Raw genomic sequence first — 16934 nt, 5'->3', positions numbered from 1 at the left:
AACATGGGATTTTCACTATAAGTCTTGTTACAGTGTCAACTTGGTCCGAATTGAAAATTCATGCTGATATGATGTCCAAAATGGCTAACACAGCAGCTATCTTGAAAGTCTTGTTGTTGATTTCCTTTTTCATGGATGGTGATATCAATATTGGGTTTCGCTGTAAGAATTCTTATGGTATTCTAATTGGACTAAGATGAAAATTGTGCCAATCTGATGTAACACAGTTCTAATATGGCTGCAATGGCATTCATCTTTAGAACATTTACACAACTCTCTCTGATCAGAAATTCATATTGATGTGGGTTTTCACCAATAGACTTCTTATGATGTTCAGTTGGTCTTTGATGAACATCGTGCAGTTGAGACAACCAATATGGCTACCACACAATCTTGAAAATCATGTTGCTACTACTCCTCCTGAATTAATGTTGTATCAACATGAGGCTTTCACTAAAAGACATCTTGTTATTGCTACTCTTGAATGAAAAGACATATTTTGAAAGTATTGTTGCATCTACTCCTTCCAAATCGATGGTTACATCAGCATTGGGTTTTCACTTATTGATTTCTTATGATGCCTTGCTGGTGCTAAATGAATTAGGTGCCAATTGCACATACAAAATGGCTAAAAAGGCTCCTAATGATATCTGCTTGGTCCTAGATGAAAATGGCACTAAGCTGACATCCATTGTGTGTACCATGGCAGCTTTTATGAAAGTTTTCATTTCACTGAAGAATTTCAGAGATGTTGGTAAAAGGATGAATTGGTCTTATCTTGAATTACTGGAAATTCTTTTCACCCAGTACATCATCAGTCCCTTTGTCAAGCGACTCTTATGGAATCAATTATTGTTGTTTACTAACTACAAACTCAGTCAGTATAATATAAAACTTTGTACTCCTCTTTCGTCTTTGCTAAATTCGTATTCAAGTGTAATTTTATAGAGTATAATACATAGTTGTTCAGAATTTTCAAATGGAAAAGATTCCAGATTGATAAAAATGAATTTTGACATAAATTTGACCTGGCAAAAGGATTGGGAGGTTAGTTTTATCATGAAACTGTTTATTACTTAGTTGCTGGACACTCTAGGGAACCAAAACCAGAAGCCATGCCATGGTGCATTTTAAGGAATGTTATCATTCTAATCTTGTATCATCTTGTGGAGAATCATGTCCACTTTACCTCACTTGTATCATCTTGTGGAGAATCATGTCCACTTTACCTCACTTGTATCATCTTGTGGAGAATCATGTCCACTTTACCTCAATTGTATCATCTTGTGGAGAATCATGTCCACTTTACCTCACTTGTATCATCTTGTGGAGAATCATGTCCACTTTACCTCACTTGTATCATCTTGTGGAGAATCATGTCCACTTTTTCTCCTTTGAAGTTCTAGCATATGATGTACATTTAGTTGCCAAAATGATTTTACCAGCTTCAGGTTGTATTTTTTCTGTCATTTTTTCATACTTAGTGCAGTTATCTCAAATAATATTCCCTTACCTCTCCAAATATCATCTTAAATGTAGATGCACATTTTATTTAAAGAACAGACCTTAATGCAACAAGGCTCATAATTTTGTGAGTGTTACCAGCTTTTTTAAGTTACACTTGAATTTTTCTGAGAGAAAAAAAAGTACACTTTGGTAATATCAGGCCTAAAGTATCTTTCTGCCATCAACTATATACTTGCAAAAAATAATTTTAATGTAGTGCAGTGTTAATTTGTGGCGGGTCTGTAAGCTATGTTGCCAGATAAACCTTCATTTCAGTAACTTTAGGCCTATATAAAAGGCAATATCATGTACAGTTGGAATACTTTTGATGTTCAGAGATTTGTAAAAACAAAATCCATGAACTTTAGCAAAACACTTCCCTTTTCTGTATGTATTAAATGACTAATTTGCCTGCAATCTGATTGTCAAGAAAAATTGAAAAACCAGGAAGTAAAACATCAAAATGGGATCTATTTGACTTGTAGTGCCAACTTGGTGCAGTATTAAATCTCTTGAAAGTTTTTACTGTATAAAACACTCATAGCTTTCAAAACAGATTAAAATGTTTTTCAAACCAGTGGCAGAACTGGCAAAGGTACCCATAGATATAAGAAGTTTCAGACATGTTTTCATTGTCAGTTTCATTTAATGCATTTAACAAACAATTGTTTTTTTGCTCAGAGCATCTTGGATATATTTTAAAATAGATGAAGTATAATGGCCATATTTGGTCACAAAGTGTCTTCTGCCATATCTCTGCATTTTCAAAAGATTTGTCATATTTTTCTGTGGTCTTAATTAGAACAGACTTTAATCTTTAAAAATAAAGTTGATCCCAATATTTTAAAGCTGTTGATTTTTTTATCACTTTTTCTCTGCAGAAATTGTCAATTTGTATTTTGGAAGAATGACTAAAATTGATTTTGTGTGTGTCATTGTTCAGAACACAGCAGGTTTGGGTATCATCAGCAAAAGTTATATTCTGGACTGAATATGAATGAGAATATAATAGCTGTGATGTAAATTTAACAGTGGTCCATGTCTTTTTATTATTAGATTTCAAGAAAAATTCTACATCCAGTATCATAAATGTATTTCAGGCTGCCTTCATGCCCACAATGCCTCAGGATGATGTAGAAGAAATTAGGCATGTGCTCCTGGCTAACAGACCAGGAGACAACCCAAAGATCTATCGTAAGTTGTCCTATACTAATGTTATTTATAAAATAGTCATTATTTATTTAAGAGTTTTTGATTTTTTAGTCTCAAATTCTAATTGCCGGCTTCTAAGTCATCCCCTCTAGCCCCATCTGGCTGGATTTAAGGATTAAAATAAACCAAGCAAAATCTAACTCGTTAACTTTATCAGAATCTACCTGAAAGTCAAAAGAATTACAAAAACATAATTAATTTAAAGGAAAGTAAGATATTTATCATAATTTAGAATAATCATCGATACAAAATGAGAAGAAAATACATATGTTTCATATGCCTCATAATTTAAACTGAATTTATTTACATATGCCATTGTGGAAAGTACTTAAAAATGAACAAGAGATATAGAGGACTGAGCAACAAGCATGGGCTTATTCCAAGCTCTCTCCTCATTAACAATAATATTTATTATTGTATTCAAGTATCAGAAGTGTTAATTGATCTTCAGAGCAACGCCTGTGAGCATTTCTGTGAGAACCTAATTAAGTACAGACTGTGTTTTGTAGTCTCCTTCAGAAGTGTTTGTTGCACTGTTACAGTCAATTAAAAGTAGACCAGCCTTATATTATCGAGTTAATTATGCCTTTTTTATCAAATCGGGTTAATGGGGTAGAATAAAGAAAGTTAAAAAGCATGCAAATTCTACTAAGAGCCAGCAGACACAGTCATGACGTCAAGTCAACTAATTTCATTTGACTAGTTGAATACCATTTAAAATATTTTTATATAAGTATCATAATTACAGTATCAAACATTAATGAGTGGTTTTGCAAAAATGATCAAGGATAGGAAGATAACTAATTGAATGCCTAGTTTCACAGATTGGGTTCATTATGAAGAAACAAGTTTGTAGTGAACATAAAATTCCTGAATAGACACTCAGAGATTTTCTATGGGATGAGCAGAAATTTTCCTATGACTTGTGATGAAATCATATCATTAATATTTTGCTAATAGAACAAAAAGTAATTGAGTTTCAACATTGTTGTTTCTTGGTATAAATTTTGTTCATTTTTGAGGAAATAAAATATTGTCTTGTTCTTCAATAATACTAGTCTAAGAATGTATCCACAGCCACATACAGTGATGTAATATACACAGGATCCTCATTAATTTAGACTCTGTTTATCCAGAAACCTTGCCATCCATACATTGTTCAATGGGAATAGAATTCCTACATGTTAATTTGCTCCTGTAATAAAGAGATCCATGTTCCAGATCCAGAAATTAAAATCAGGGACCAAAGTGTAAAATTGCTATTAAACTTGCCTTGATAATCTGGAAATATTCTGTCCAGAAAAAAGAAATTTGAAGAACCATACAAAAATACAGTGTCATATAACACAGATCCAAATATGCAAATTCAGTGATGCTTCAATTTCTAAATCTCTGATTGGTCAAATTCTAGTGACATGTTGAAGTTATAAATTGATCACGTGATCATGCATGTGGAAAAACTTAATGCAGCATGACCATATTGTGACCTGTGATTGTATAAACAATGTCTGTTTTTGCTCCTTGCTGACAGCGGTGTTAATAATTAAATAAATACACTGGGATCATATCATCCACACTTTTGTCACATCATATGGTTAATAATTAAGTTATTAAGTGTCTCTGTTGTTTACCAATTGTATGTGACAATGACAGTTCATTGATGGCTGTACAACTAAAGTTGATTGATTCAAGCTTAGGACAGTGTAATAATAATAATAATAACAGTAATGACTTTATTTAAAGAGGGTAACACAATTAGCTAAGAACTAATCTACCTTGAGGCCCTCATACAAAGGAATTTATTTATTTTAGCTGCATCTCTGAAGCCACTGGATATATTGGGTTTGGAAGAAGGAAATAGAGTGGGCATTTCTAATCTCAACTGGAATACTATTCCAGAGCAAAGTTCCAGAGTATATAATTTAACTCTTAAAAACAGCTTTCCCACTTAAAACAATATCTAGATTAATCAATTGCTGAGCTTGCTAGTATACAACAATAGTTGGCTTATGTTAAACGATGAATAGGAAAGTTTATTGTGGCTATTGTTAGTAACACTTGTACCAAAACCTCAGTTGCCTTTACTGGCAATTTTTTTAACTTTTGAATAACCTTTGACCCTAATGAATAGGATGTAACTCCTGTATCTCCTCAAAGATGAACTTTTCTTCATCAGATGAAGCTAAATTACCTGCCACACAGGCACGAAAACAACTCCCATTTCTGCTGCAACTACATGACTAATTTTCACACCATCCAGCACATGAATTGCTTCTATACTCCTAACTGTGGGACCTACCATTTAATTGGGAGTGGGTCTGAATACATAATTATCTTTTTTTCCTAACAAATATTATTGTCTGCAACTCAGAACAAGAGTTGGGTTTTTAAAGCTCCACTGGCCTTAGACCAGACGAGTTTATGGAATGGTCTTTTGTCCATTGTCTGTCTGTCTGCCTGTTAGTTGATGTTGTTGTTGTGGGGTTTAATGCCATTTTTCAGCACACGATAGGCTATGCATAGTGGCCAGTATTAATGGTGGAGGAAGAACTCGGGGAAAACCCCTGAAAGAACCACTTTCTCACATACCCACATTGGCTGAATCCTAGTCTGCCTGTTAGCACAAGTTTATTATTGCTACTCCACTTGAACCACTTAGAAGATTGTGTTGAAACTTTACAAAATAAATTCATCCAATGGTCTGGTTGGTCCGAGATGAAAATGGTGTTCCTTGTCTATCTTAAAAATTGGTCCATCTTGAAAAAATCTTGTTATCACTACTCTTCTGAGAGGATGGTCACATGGGGTTTTAACTTAGAGACTTCTTACAATATCTGGTCATAAGTGAAAATGGTGCCAGTCTGATGTCCCATAGAGCTGCCATGACAGCCATCTTGAACATCTTGTTATGACTACTTTTCCTGAATGTATGGTTATATCAACATGGGATTTTCACTAAAAGACTTCTTATGGTGCCTAGTTGATCCTATATAAAAATGTTGCTGATTGTTGTCTAATGTGGCTACTACAGTGCCCTAATGTGGCTACTATAGTGCCGATCCTGAAAATCTTATTTTAAATACTCCTCTTCAATAGATGGTCACATCAGGATGGGTTATTTACTTAAAGACCTATTACGATGTCTCATTGGTCTCAAATGAAAATGTTGCTGATCTGGCATCCAATATGGCCATCATGGCAGTCATCTAAAAAATGTTGCTATCACAAGTCTACTTGAATAGGAAGTTGCATTTATGTGTGGTTTTTCACCAAAACACCTTATGACATCCAATTGGTTTAAATGAAAATGACACCAATATGACATCCGTCATGGCCACCATTTTGAAAATCTTGTTATTGCTACTTCTGAATGGAAAGTCATATCTTGAAAATATTGTTATCTCTACTTCTCTTCAAATTGATGGTTATATCAACACAGGGTTTCCAGCAATAGACTTCTTATGATACCTAGTGGGTCCTAAATAAAATGGTACCAGTCATACATACGGTATGGCTGCCATGATGACTTTCTTAAAATTCTTATTGTCACTACTCCCCCTGAATGGATGATCATTATGACATAGGGATTTCACCAAAGGTTTCTAATTATGTCCACTTTGTCCCAAATGAAAATGGTACCAAGATGGCATCCAATATGTGTACTACAGTAGCTAATTTGAATCTTATTATTGCTGAAGAATATCAGAGATAGTTTCAACACTTGACACTTTAAAGAAGAAGTAGTGATATCCTGAATTCCTGGAAATTCTTCTTGCCCAGTAGAGCATCAGTCCATTAAAAGAGTGTATTTTGGGCTGGGAATTTTTTTTCTTTCAATATCCAGTAACCCCCTTCTCCCCACAACCATTAAATGGACAGTCTTTAATAATACAAAAAACCCATCTCAATCTAGAATTTGGCTTCCTGACATGTTTGTGTTACACTGAAAATGTGACCTGAGTCCAAGCAAGGCAAGACATATTTGGACATCAAAATTTTCTGTTATGTAACAGCGCTGGGTATCCACAGCCATTTAGTATTACAATGCATATCGCACCCATTGCCCTCGATAGGATATAGATCAAAATAGTATTGCACACATATATAAAGTTAAAAATATACAAGTTAGCCCATGTTTGTGTCATTGTATATAAATCCACTGTAGAATATGCTAAATTCCCATCACAAATTTGACTTTAAAAAAATTCTTTACTAAACAATGATGAGATATCCTAAATAATTCTTAGACATGTTGTTCACTGAATAAATGCATTCAGCATGTGACAATAAATCAGGAAGAGGCCTCTGTCTAAACCCTAATGTATCTTGTTCTCTCTGAGTGCACTTTTAAGTTCATGTCCTTTACAGTTGTCAGTTGTTTATATAGTCCATTCAGGGCAAAAATAAAAACTTCACTCAGGTCTGGATAATAAACATATGTGCTGATGTAATTTTTCCTGGTAAAATATGCGTGTGTATTGAGCTGAACTAAAGTTATAGTTATTCAGCTCAACATAACTCCATGACTCTTCGTATGTCTCAGAATATAACTAAAAATTACCAATTTGTTTTGCAAATGAATTATTTCAATGCCATTCATATTGACATATAGAGCAATGCCACTCATTTGACACATGCTGAAAAAGAGTGGTCTATTTTCATGTGTTATGACCCTGGGCCTTAAACTAAGTAATAGAAAGAAGCAAAAATAACTAGTAGCATTAACAAATAATTTATTTCTCTATTAGTTACAATGAAAAACTTTAAGAGGAACTTACAGCATTATGAATTAAATCCCCAAATAATTCTAAGTTTAGAAGATTTCTTAATGAATTCAAATATTGAATGTGCTTCATGTACCATTAGTCTTTATGTCCAACAAAGATATAATCCAAATTGTCTTTGAATGAATTCACAATTATCCAAGGGTAGTGTTTTAGTTCAAAAAGTCAATAAGAACAATGTCAGTTCCAATAAATAATTTAAATAAATGATTCCTCACAAATTATATCCAAACACAACTAAATACGCTAATGATAAATTCACAAAGACTGATATGAAAGAGGAATGAAAACTTTCTTTTACAAAATCAATATATGCTTGACCTAAGACACATTAGAATGCCCATAATGTGAGTCATTTCAAATGGAAAATTCCATTAAATTTGTAATCAAGTTTAGGCCTTGAACTTAAATTTTAATAAAAATCTTGTTTACCATTTATAATCATTACAAAAATCATGAAAGCAAAATTATGACAATAGTCAGGTATGCCAAAACTCTACCCTCAGTCACAGACAAAGGTCAAGAACATAATATAAATTAAATATACATCACATAATATATAATCAGCCATTTTTATTTTGGAGTTGTGGAAGTGTCCATTTTTAATACAGGTCTGAGTGGTTATAGGAGCTTTTGTGTGGCATGGGTAAATATCTAGTTTTCTTTGAAACTGTTTTAATTGAAACTTAGTGGCTGTTTTTTTACATACATAATATAATCAGTATATTTCAATTAAAAGAAAGTACTAACCTGCAGGAAACACATCATCTGACATAGTTCAGGCACATGTACAGGAATGCGACTCCCACGAAATAACAAGGGAGCTGATTACATTACGACTGAAACTAGCCAAATATGAAAGCTGATGATTCCTTTAGAAATAATTGACTTGCAAATATTTTTTAACCCACTTGTACTCAATTCTCCAGTCATGTGGACATTTTAAAATCAAAGGTGTCAATATGTATAATTTGAAAGCAAGGCAGTTTTTATTATTAGGGTAGAGGATCAAAGCAATTCTTTTGCTTGTTGGTGAGAAAGTAGTTGTGTTGTTGGATCAGAACTAGAAGTTGCCTTTTGTGCCAGTCTGACAGGTAGAATACAATATCTATTTGCCAGTGAATTAAAGATATCTCTGAAGAAAAAAGTTTCTGTTTGAGAAGAGATAGAAGTTACATCCCTTTTCATTAGAGTTAGAGGTCATTGAGTGTTTAAAACTTGTTTGCTAAGTTAGGCAAAGTTTCAGTTCATGGGTCACAAAGATTAGCCATATATGAGTTCTTTTATTTCCTGTTTATAACAGGCTTCTTACATAAATCAAAAGTCTTTTCATCTTGGCTGGTTGAGCAACTGGCTAATCCAGATATTATTTGGAAAGTATGAAGACCAAGTGCAATTTGTACAAGTTGTCTGACCAAACAAAGATATGTGATTATTTTAAGCCAGTGATTCAGTAATTTTGTTTGCAGTATAAATTTGAGAGAGAACAACACACATACATACATACATACATACATACTTACATACATACAGACAGACATACTCAAACTTGTAAAGTGAACACGATTATCTCTTAAAACTGTGAAAATCATTGCATTGAATGTACCCCTGTAAATGAAATAATGACACAAAATTGACATATTAATAAAAACCTTGTTTGAAATATTTACAGGTACTCCAGATATTATATTCTTGTTGGAAATACCAAAACCTTGTAGACCTGTTTCATCTATCTATATTCTAAAATCTATACTAAAAAATCTTAGATTAATGATTGAATAGAATATAAATTGTAAAAGAAAATTATTTTATCTTTTGTAACTGCAATATCAGAGCTAGTGGAATAGACCCAGAAACAAAAATAATAGAGAATCTTAATTCAGCTTCTAAGCTTATATTCTTATATTGTACAAAAACCAAATTTTACTCAATCAGTCCTTGTATCCTGAAAAAAGGAAATAAAACATGATGATAGCACTGCTTTTCATACACAGCCATGACAGTGGTAGGTGCATATAGTATCACATTTATCTTTCTATCCATCAATCCATCCATTTGTCTCTCCCATCTTCATTATGTTTTGTGTTTTAGTCACTTTTTAAGTGCTGTGGTGGAGCAAACATTTTCCTTGAACACATTTCAAGTTTCCCATTTTTATGATCTTGCCACTGTTTCAAAAATAATTGTAGCATGTAGCATATTCTGTCAAGGTTGTAAGCAATTAACAAAATGCACCAATATACTAATGAATACTATTATTTAACTAAGATTTGTTTCTTCTAATTTTAGGATGTCCAAATGGCCACCCATATGTAATTGGAAATGTAAGTAATGCAAATTAATTTGAAGAAAATTTGTTAAATTCTTTGACACTCAAAAATAAGGTCTGGATATTTTAAGTCAGAATAGTGTTGTGGTAACATGCTGACTGTACAACGCAGTGTTGTTACCAATCAGACATTGGTATTTTTGACAGGTTTCCAATTTTCTTCTCCTCTCTGACCTCTTCATAAATAACATCAGATCCCTTTAAGAAAAAAATCCAATAAAACCCAATATTTTTAATTTATAGAACATGTGTAAGAATGTAAAGATTGATGTGAAAGCCATAATTCGAAGAATTAAATGGTCTTCTCGAGACAGGAAAGTGAGAACCAATGAAAACAAATGGCTTTAAATGGTTCTTCACTGTCACTGAGAAATGACTACATCTGGACTCAAACACAGGACCTGAGCATTGAAGAAATAAATATTTCACTACTGCTTTAGATGATATATTTTCAGTTTGCCTGAGAAAGTTGGAGCATTTGGCATGAATCCAGTTCTGTATACCCTTATATTGTGAATATTAGCAGTATCTTACTCTCTTTTTTATTTCAGAGGGTCATTTTCAATACTGTTATTTTCAGGTGCATTATATTTGCATTGTCATCTGGCATCAAGTGTTTCCATTCCCAGCTTCAATGGCTTCATTTAAAAAACGAACTCAGATTTACTGTCTCCTATCTACAGTGGCCCATCCTGGAAATATTCTTGGTACAGAAAACATGAAAAAATACACAAGGAATGAACTGGAATGATGATCTAACTTTTGTAACAGTTACTTGGTTACTTTGATATATGAAATACCACATGTTGACATATATGACCATCACTTCAGTACATGATCATAGTGTGGAGGTTTGGGTAATTTTGGTTTTGTTGGGTTTGTCTGAGTCTTTATCCTTCAATCTGTTCTGTGTGCTAGTTCTACTGATCATATACTAAAAGAGCTTATGTAATGGTCCATCAACCATCTGATACCATTGTCTGTATGTCTGTTAGCACAAATTTGTTATTGTTTTCTCTTTCTAAACTACTTGAAGAATTGCCATGAAACTGTACACACACATTTATCCCATGGTGTAGTTGGTCCTAAATAGAAATGGTAGTGCCTGGACATCCAATATGGCCAGCATAGTAGCCATCACTACTCCTTCTGAATGGATGGTTATATGAGCATGGATTTTGCACTTAAAAAATTTATTATAATGTCTAGTTGATTGAAATGTAAATGGTACAAATCTGCTGTCTAATATGACCACATATAGTGACCATATTGAAAATCTTGTTACCACTATTTCTTCTGAATGACAGCCAATGTGGGTATGTGAGAAAGCTTGCCAGTAGCTCGTCGTGGGTTGGTGGTTCTTTCCAGGGTTTTCCCAGGTTCTACCTCCACCATTAATACTGGCCGCCATGTATAGCCTATCATGTGCTGAAAAATGGCGTTAAAGCCCCACAACAACTACAACTTCAACTTCTTTTGAATGAATGGTCGTATTAGCATGAGGCTTTCACTGAAAGACTTCTTATGATGTCTAGTTGGTCACAAATGAAGTTTACCATTTTATAGCAAGACAGCCTTATAATGAAGTAAATAAATACATACAATTATATTTATAAATAATGAAATGGAATCCATGACCATACCCAGGATATAACAGAAACCGTGTTATAATGATGCTCCTTATAGTAAATGCAATGCATCATTTATTGTTAAAACTGGGAATAAAATGAAAATTTCTTAATGAATATTAAAGTTATGGGTGTTTTTAAAAAAAATTATTTTTGCAGAGAGATTGAATAAAACAATCCTCAAGTCCTAGAAAATACTATGCATCAGCATGGTTGCCAAATGCTTCATCCAGATTTTTGAAACTTCTAATACATAAGAAATAGTCTACAAAAGAATTATTGAAGTGTCTATAATGGATACATTTGTATGAAATTTATGGTCTTGTAATTTTTCATCAAGATTCCATCAAAAGATTTGGAAATTTATGTTCTGTTAGAATTTAATTTTAATAGGTTTAAAATGTAACATTTATATAGTTGTAATTGAATCAATTAAGGAGTTATTTCATCTCTTTAAAATATTTTTTTCTATCCCTTAAAAATTAATAATTTAATTAATATGCATGTAGTGTTTCTTTGAAAAGTTTTATTGTTGTGACTTAGACATCCATAATCATACCCATTTTAATTTTTTTATTTCTATTCCTGGCAGCAAATGTAAAATTTCATCTGACCTTGACAAATATGTCATTTTAAATGTATAAATGGTTTACATACAAAAAATATCAGCCAGTTATGTTGATTTAGAAAATTCCTGTACCATTCAGTTTTAAAATATTATACTTTGGAATTTATACTAATTTTTGTATTATTATTTGAAGAAAAAATGAATGGCAGAAGAGTTTTGGAAAGTAAAATACTTAATGCAAATTAATTCAGAATAGCGTGAGTTAAATTTTATTATATCAAATATAGTACTGGTACATGAACTAATTGTTGTATTGAAATTTGCTGGTTTTGTTCATTTCTATACTTTTAACTGATAGAAAGAAAAAAATGAAAATGATGTATTATTCCAGTATGGTTCCTATAGTGTTTATTTAGAAATCCCATATTTTCAAAAGTCAATTTTGAGGGAAAAAATGGTTCTTTACCCTCTATGTTGTTCATCAACATTGGTTTCACACCCTGCCATGGTTACTACTGAAAGCCCTGTAAGACATTGGTTTCACACCCTGCCATGGTTACTATTGAAAGCCCTGTGAGTGACAGCTCATAAACTGTTCATTAAAGTTCAACCATGGCCAAAATCATTCTGGCATGAGGATGTTTAAGATTTGCACATTACAATAAAATTTTTAAATGACTTCTCGAATATTTTGCTTAACAGAATTGTAATAAATTGTAGAGAAAGCATCCTAGCATAAAAGGCTTTTAAGCTTGTATGAACAGTGATGCAGGTCTGTCAAAAATATGGCCATTGTCACTCAAAAAATATAAACATTTAAATGACTTCTTAAAAAACTGTAATAGAATGTATTTGCCAGAAATAATTCTGGTTTAAAGGCCTTTAAACTACATACAAATGACACCAGTCTGCCATTAAATACAGCTCAATATACTAAAAATAAATAAACATTGAAACAAATTTTGTTTTTTACTGATCAAAATAATTTGAAGAAATTTCGACAGAAAGCTTTCAAGTAATCCAGATTCATTGGTCACTTGATCATGCATTTGGCTATCAGGCACATGTGGGATTCTCAGACCCAGTTGGGCCTCTTGTTAAAAGAAGCTGATCCAAATTTATGGCTAGAAAGTTGAAAACAAGGCAGAATGGGTATGATGGAGGAAAACTATGAAATTAGAACCATGTAAAAACTTTGCACACATGGAATGAGTGCAACAATAATTACACTAGTCTAAAGCAATACAAGTATATCTTCTATATAATTACAGGGTGGTCAGCCTGCCACAGAAGGGGTCTGCAAGGCATGTGGTGCAGAAATTGGTAGTCACAACTACCACCTGCATCAGGGGAATATTCAGAACCAAGGAGGATAAATTTTCATTAATCTTTTTTGTATTTGTTTTTACAGTGTGGCCGCCCATTTACAGTAAGTAAGTGTCCAAAATGTGGATTGGAGATCGGAGGCCATGCACATATGCTACGTGCAGGAAATGCTCCTGACTCAGGGTAAAACAAAATGAAATAATGCTTTGTTTCAGAGTCTCATGTCTCTGTTGGTTACAAAGAGTCAGCTTCTTGCATAATGAGGAATTCCAGATTCATCAGATTTGTTCATCTGTTACAGAAACTGAAGGAAATATTTATAAGAGTTACTGCCCTTTGTAATTAACCACAGTAGAGCATGGGAGTAATAAAAAGATTAAAAGTAATATCCTTTGCCTCAGTTTAAAATGCAGTGGGTGAGTTTAATTTCAGAAAGAGTTACTGATTTAAAAGTCATTTTATGTTCCCATCCTCACTAATATTTTCCATTTCTGGATCATTGGTTATTTTTATACTGATTTACTGATTCATTACAAAGAACAAATCTCAGTTTAGTAAAGCTTGACTGTTTTGTATGAATAAGTATGTAATAAATGTATGGTTATTATGAAGTAATTATACCTGTAGAAATTAAATACAGTAAAACTTGTCAGTGTTTTGTTTGAATAAGGATGTATTAAAGGTATGGTTATTATGAAGTAATTATACCTGTAGAAATTAAATACAGTAAAACTTGTCAGTGTTTTGTTTGAATAAGGATGTATTAAATGTATGGTTATTATGAAGTAATTATACCTGTAGAAATTAAATACAGTAAAACTTGTCAGTGTTTTGTTTGAATAAGGATGTATTAAATGTATGGTTATTATGAAGTAATTATACCTGTAGAAATTAAATACAGTAAAACTTGTCAGTGTTTTGTATGAATAAGTATGTAATAAATGTATGGTTAATATGAAGTAATTATACCTGTAGAAATTAAATACAGTAAAACTTGTCAGTGTTTTGTTTGAATAAGGATGTATTAAAGGTATGGTTATTATGAAGTAATTATACCTGTTGAAATTAAATACAGTAAAACTTGTCAGTGTTTTGTTTGAATAAGGATGTATTAAATGTATGGTTATTATGAAGTGATCATACCTGTAGAAATTAAATACAGTAAAACTTGTCAGTGTTTTGTTTGAATAAGGATGTATTAAATGTATGGTTATTATGAAGTGATCATACCTGTAGAAATCAAATACAGTAAAACGTCTGTAACTCAAGCAGTCAATAACTTGAATTCTCAGCATTAGACAGATTATATGCTCAGTCTCTGGTGTAAAGAATTCAGCAACCTCAGATAATGAACACCTATTGAAAACTTTTTCAAAATTGATCCAGCAGCAGTTCCAATTTATGAAGGTTTAGTGTATTTGCAATTTACTCGGGATAGAATGAAATATGGATACAATAAAGAAATTTAAATGAGTTTGTTATAAACATGATGTATTAAATTTATTGTGTGGTCTCTGTTCTTAGCTCTACCAGTCCTAAATGAAAATGGTGCCATCAAATATAGCCACTGTAGTGGTCATCTTGAAAATTTGGTTATTGCTATTCTTCTTAAATGGAAAGTAATTATGGGGTTATCATCAGAAGATTTTCGGTGGCTAGTTGGTCCTAAATGAAAATGATGCAGATTGACCATCAGTATGGCCACCAAAGTGGCCCTCATGAACATCTTGTTATCTCTACTCCTTTCAAATGGATGACCATATCAACATGAGGTTTTCACCAATAGACTTCTCATAATACAATATTTGTCATAAATGAAAATGGGGACAATTGTAAACCCAATATAGCTGCCACAAAGGCCACCTTAAAAATCTTGTATCGTGACTCTATGGTCTTAAAAAAGTAATAGAAAAGATGGAGAACCAACAAGTTTTGTAAAATTCAATAAATAATTTATTTTCCTAGAATTCCAAGTGAAAATTGTAAAAGAACTTACAGTATTATGAATTAAATCCCAAATAATCCTAAAATTTCGAACAAAAGTCCAGATGAATAAGGCTCTGAAAAAATTGTAGTGATAATCTAAAATAAATTCAATGCTAAAAGCGTTAATGTGCCTGTGGTGGTTTGTATTGTACTGATGTACCAACAGTCTTTTATTGTATCACAATAATACGAACAAAAAATATATCCTTATTTGAAATTTCTCTATAAATCCAAGAGGCTGCTTCCAGGAATGTTATTTTTTGAGCACTTTGTATTTCCAGAGAAAATAACTGAACAGAACAATAATACAACTGGTTCTGCTCAGATCTTACAGCACAAAGAAATCATTTTTCCAGTAACAAGATTATATAGTTCCCTACCTGACCTTAGGTCACAGTTAACATTTTCTAAAATCTCAGATAAAATCTTAGTTAGAATTAGGTCTGTTACTAGAAAGTCATTACTAAAATTATAATAAAGAACATGGAAAACACAATGTCCTTGACTCAACCAAGATAAACATGTTTTCTTCTATTAATAAAAATCCTAATATGAAACTAAAATTCAGAGAAAATACTATCCATGGGTTAGTTGTTTACAGAATAAAAACAAATCAATGATTCAGGTCAGGTAGAAAATGAACTTGATTTTGGACAAGATCAAGTCCAAATTACAATTATGCATAGCTTAAAATTTACAAACGTAATTCCTAGTCTTAACCAAAGCATAAATGAAAATTTGTACTTACCTTATTATGCTTGAAGATGGGTTTTTGTACCCTAAATATTTATTGAAATATATCTAAAACAATTTTTCCCAATATTTCAGTGCATTTAAAGCATACAATTTAGACAAAATGAGCCTCTTAATATATCTCCATTTATGAAATTTCCTGTATTAGCAGTCTGTTGCATGTCCAGATACTTCTGTAATTTATTCTTGGTATGGGGATGAATATTACTTTTCCATGGGTTTATTATAAATTGTGACATTTACACACATTGGGGTGGGTTCTTCCAATATATTTTAATTAAATTATGATGGAAGTTCCACCCTGGCTCATGAGGTTAGAAAGTTAAATTAGTGACGAGGTAGATTTACAGCTCTGAGCCCCCAGTCAGCAATGCCGATGGCTAAATTATAGAGAACACGAAGATGAAATTCAATCAATAACAATTTAATAAATTTGATAATTTAAAACAATAACATTCAATCACCTGTCTTTCCCTCGACCAAGTGACAGCCTAATTCATCCCATGATTTACAGTGTGAGTTCGATTTTCCCCCGTCCTTGCATCTACTTATCTCTTTCTTTCCTGCTAATTCCTTCCTTCTTTCCGTTCCTCTAACACCTACTTCGACTTCGTTTCCCACTCTACTATCTCCTCCTCCAATTTCGCTCCCAGACTTCAACTCCTCCTGACTTATCTCCTTTCTTCTCCTTTCCTCCGTCTCTCTATCTGAGACTTTGGGACCATACTGTAACTGGTCTGTCCCTCAAAGCTTCCTGACTTGAAGCTGTCTATACTTAGAATTTCCTGTTCTAAGATTTTCCTGCCAATAACAAATGGCTATTTGGAGTTACGCTAACCTCC

The 16934-nt window shown here is 32.6% G+C and overlaps 1 protein-coding gene across 1 annotated transcript in view; it reads left to right on the top strand.

The window, feature by feature from the left end:
• Positions 1-16934, top strand: part of LOC149786024 (E3 ubiquitin-protein ligase rnf213-alpha-like) — a 358391-nt gene that overhangs the window by 276332 nt on the left and 65125 nt on the right. Inside the window, exons 60-62 of the mRNA XM_089978099.1 lie at positions 2607-2700; positions 9792-9826; positions 13439-13536. Of these exons, the coding sequence (XP_089834225.1) occupies positions 2607-2700; positions 9792-9826; positions 13439-13536 (227 nt within the window). The remainder of the gene's footprint in view (positions 1-2606; positions 2701-9791; positions 9827-13438; positions 13537-16934) is intronic.

The sequence above is a fragment of the Sinohyriopsis cumingii genome, chromosome 12 (assembly GCF_028554795.1).
Source record: "Sinohyriopsis cumingii isolate HCF-2022 chromosome 12, ASM2855479v2, whole genome shotgun sequence".
NCBI lineage: Eukaryota > Metazoa > Mollusca > Bivalvia > Unionida > Unionidae > Sinohyriopsis > Sinohyriopsis cumingii.
The sequence above is the reverse complement of the archived record's forward strand: the minus strand, read 5'-3'. Positions and strand labels throughout refer to the sequence as shown.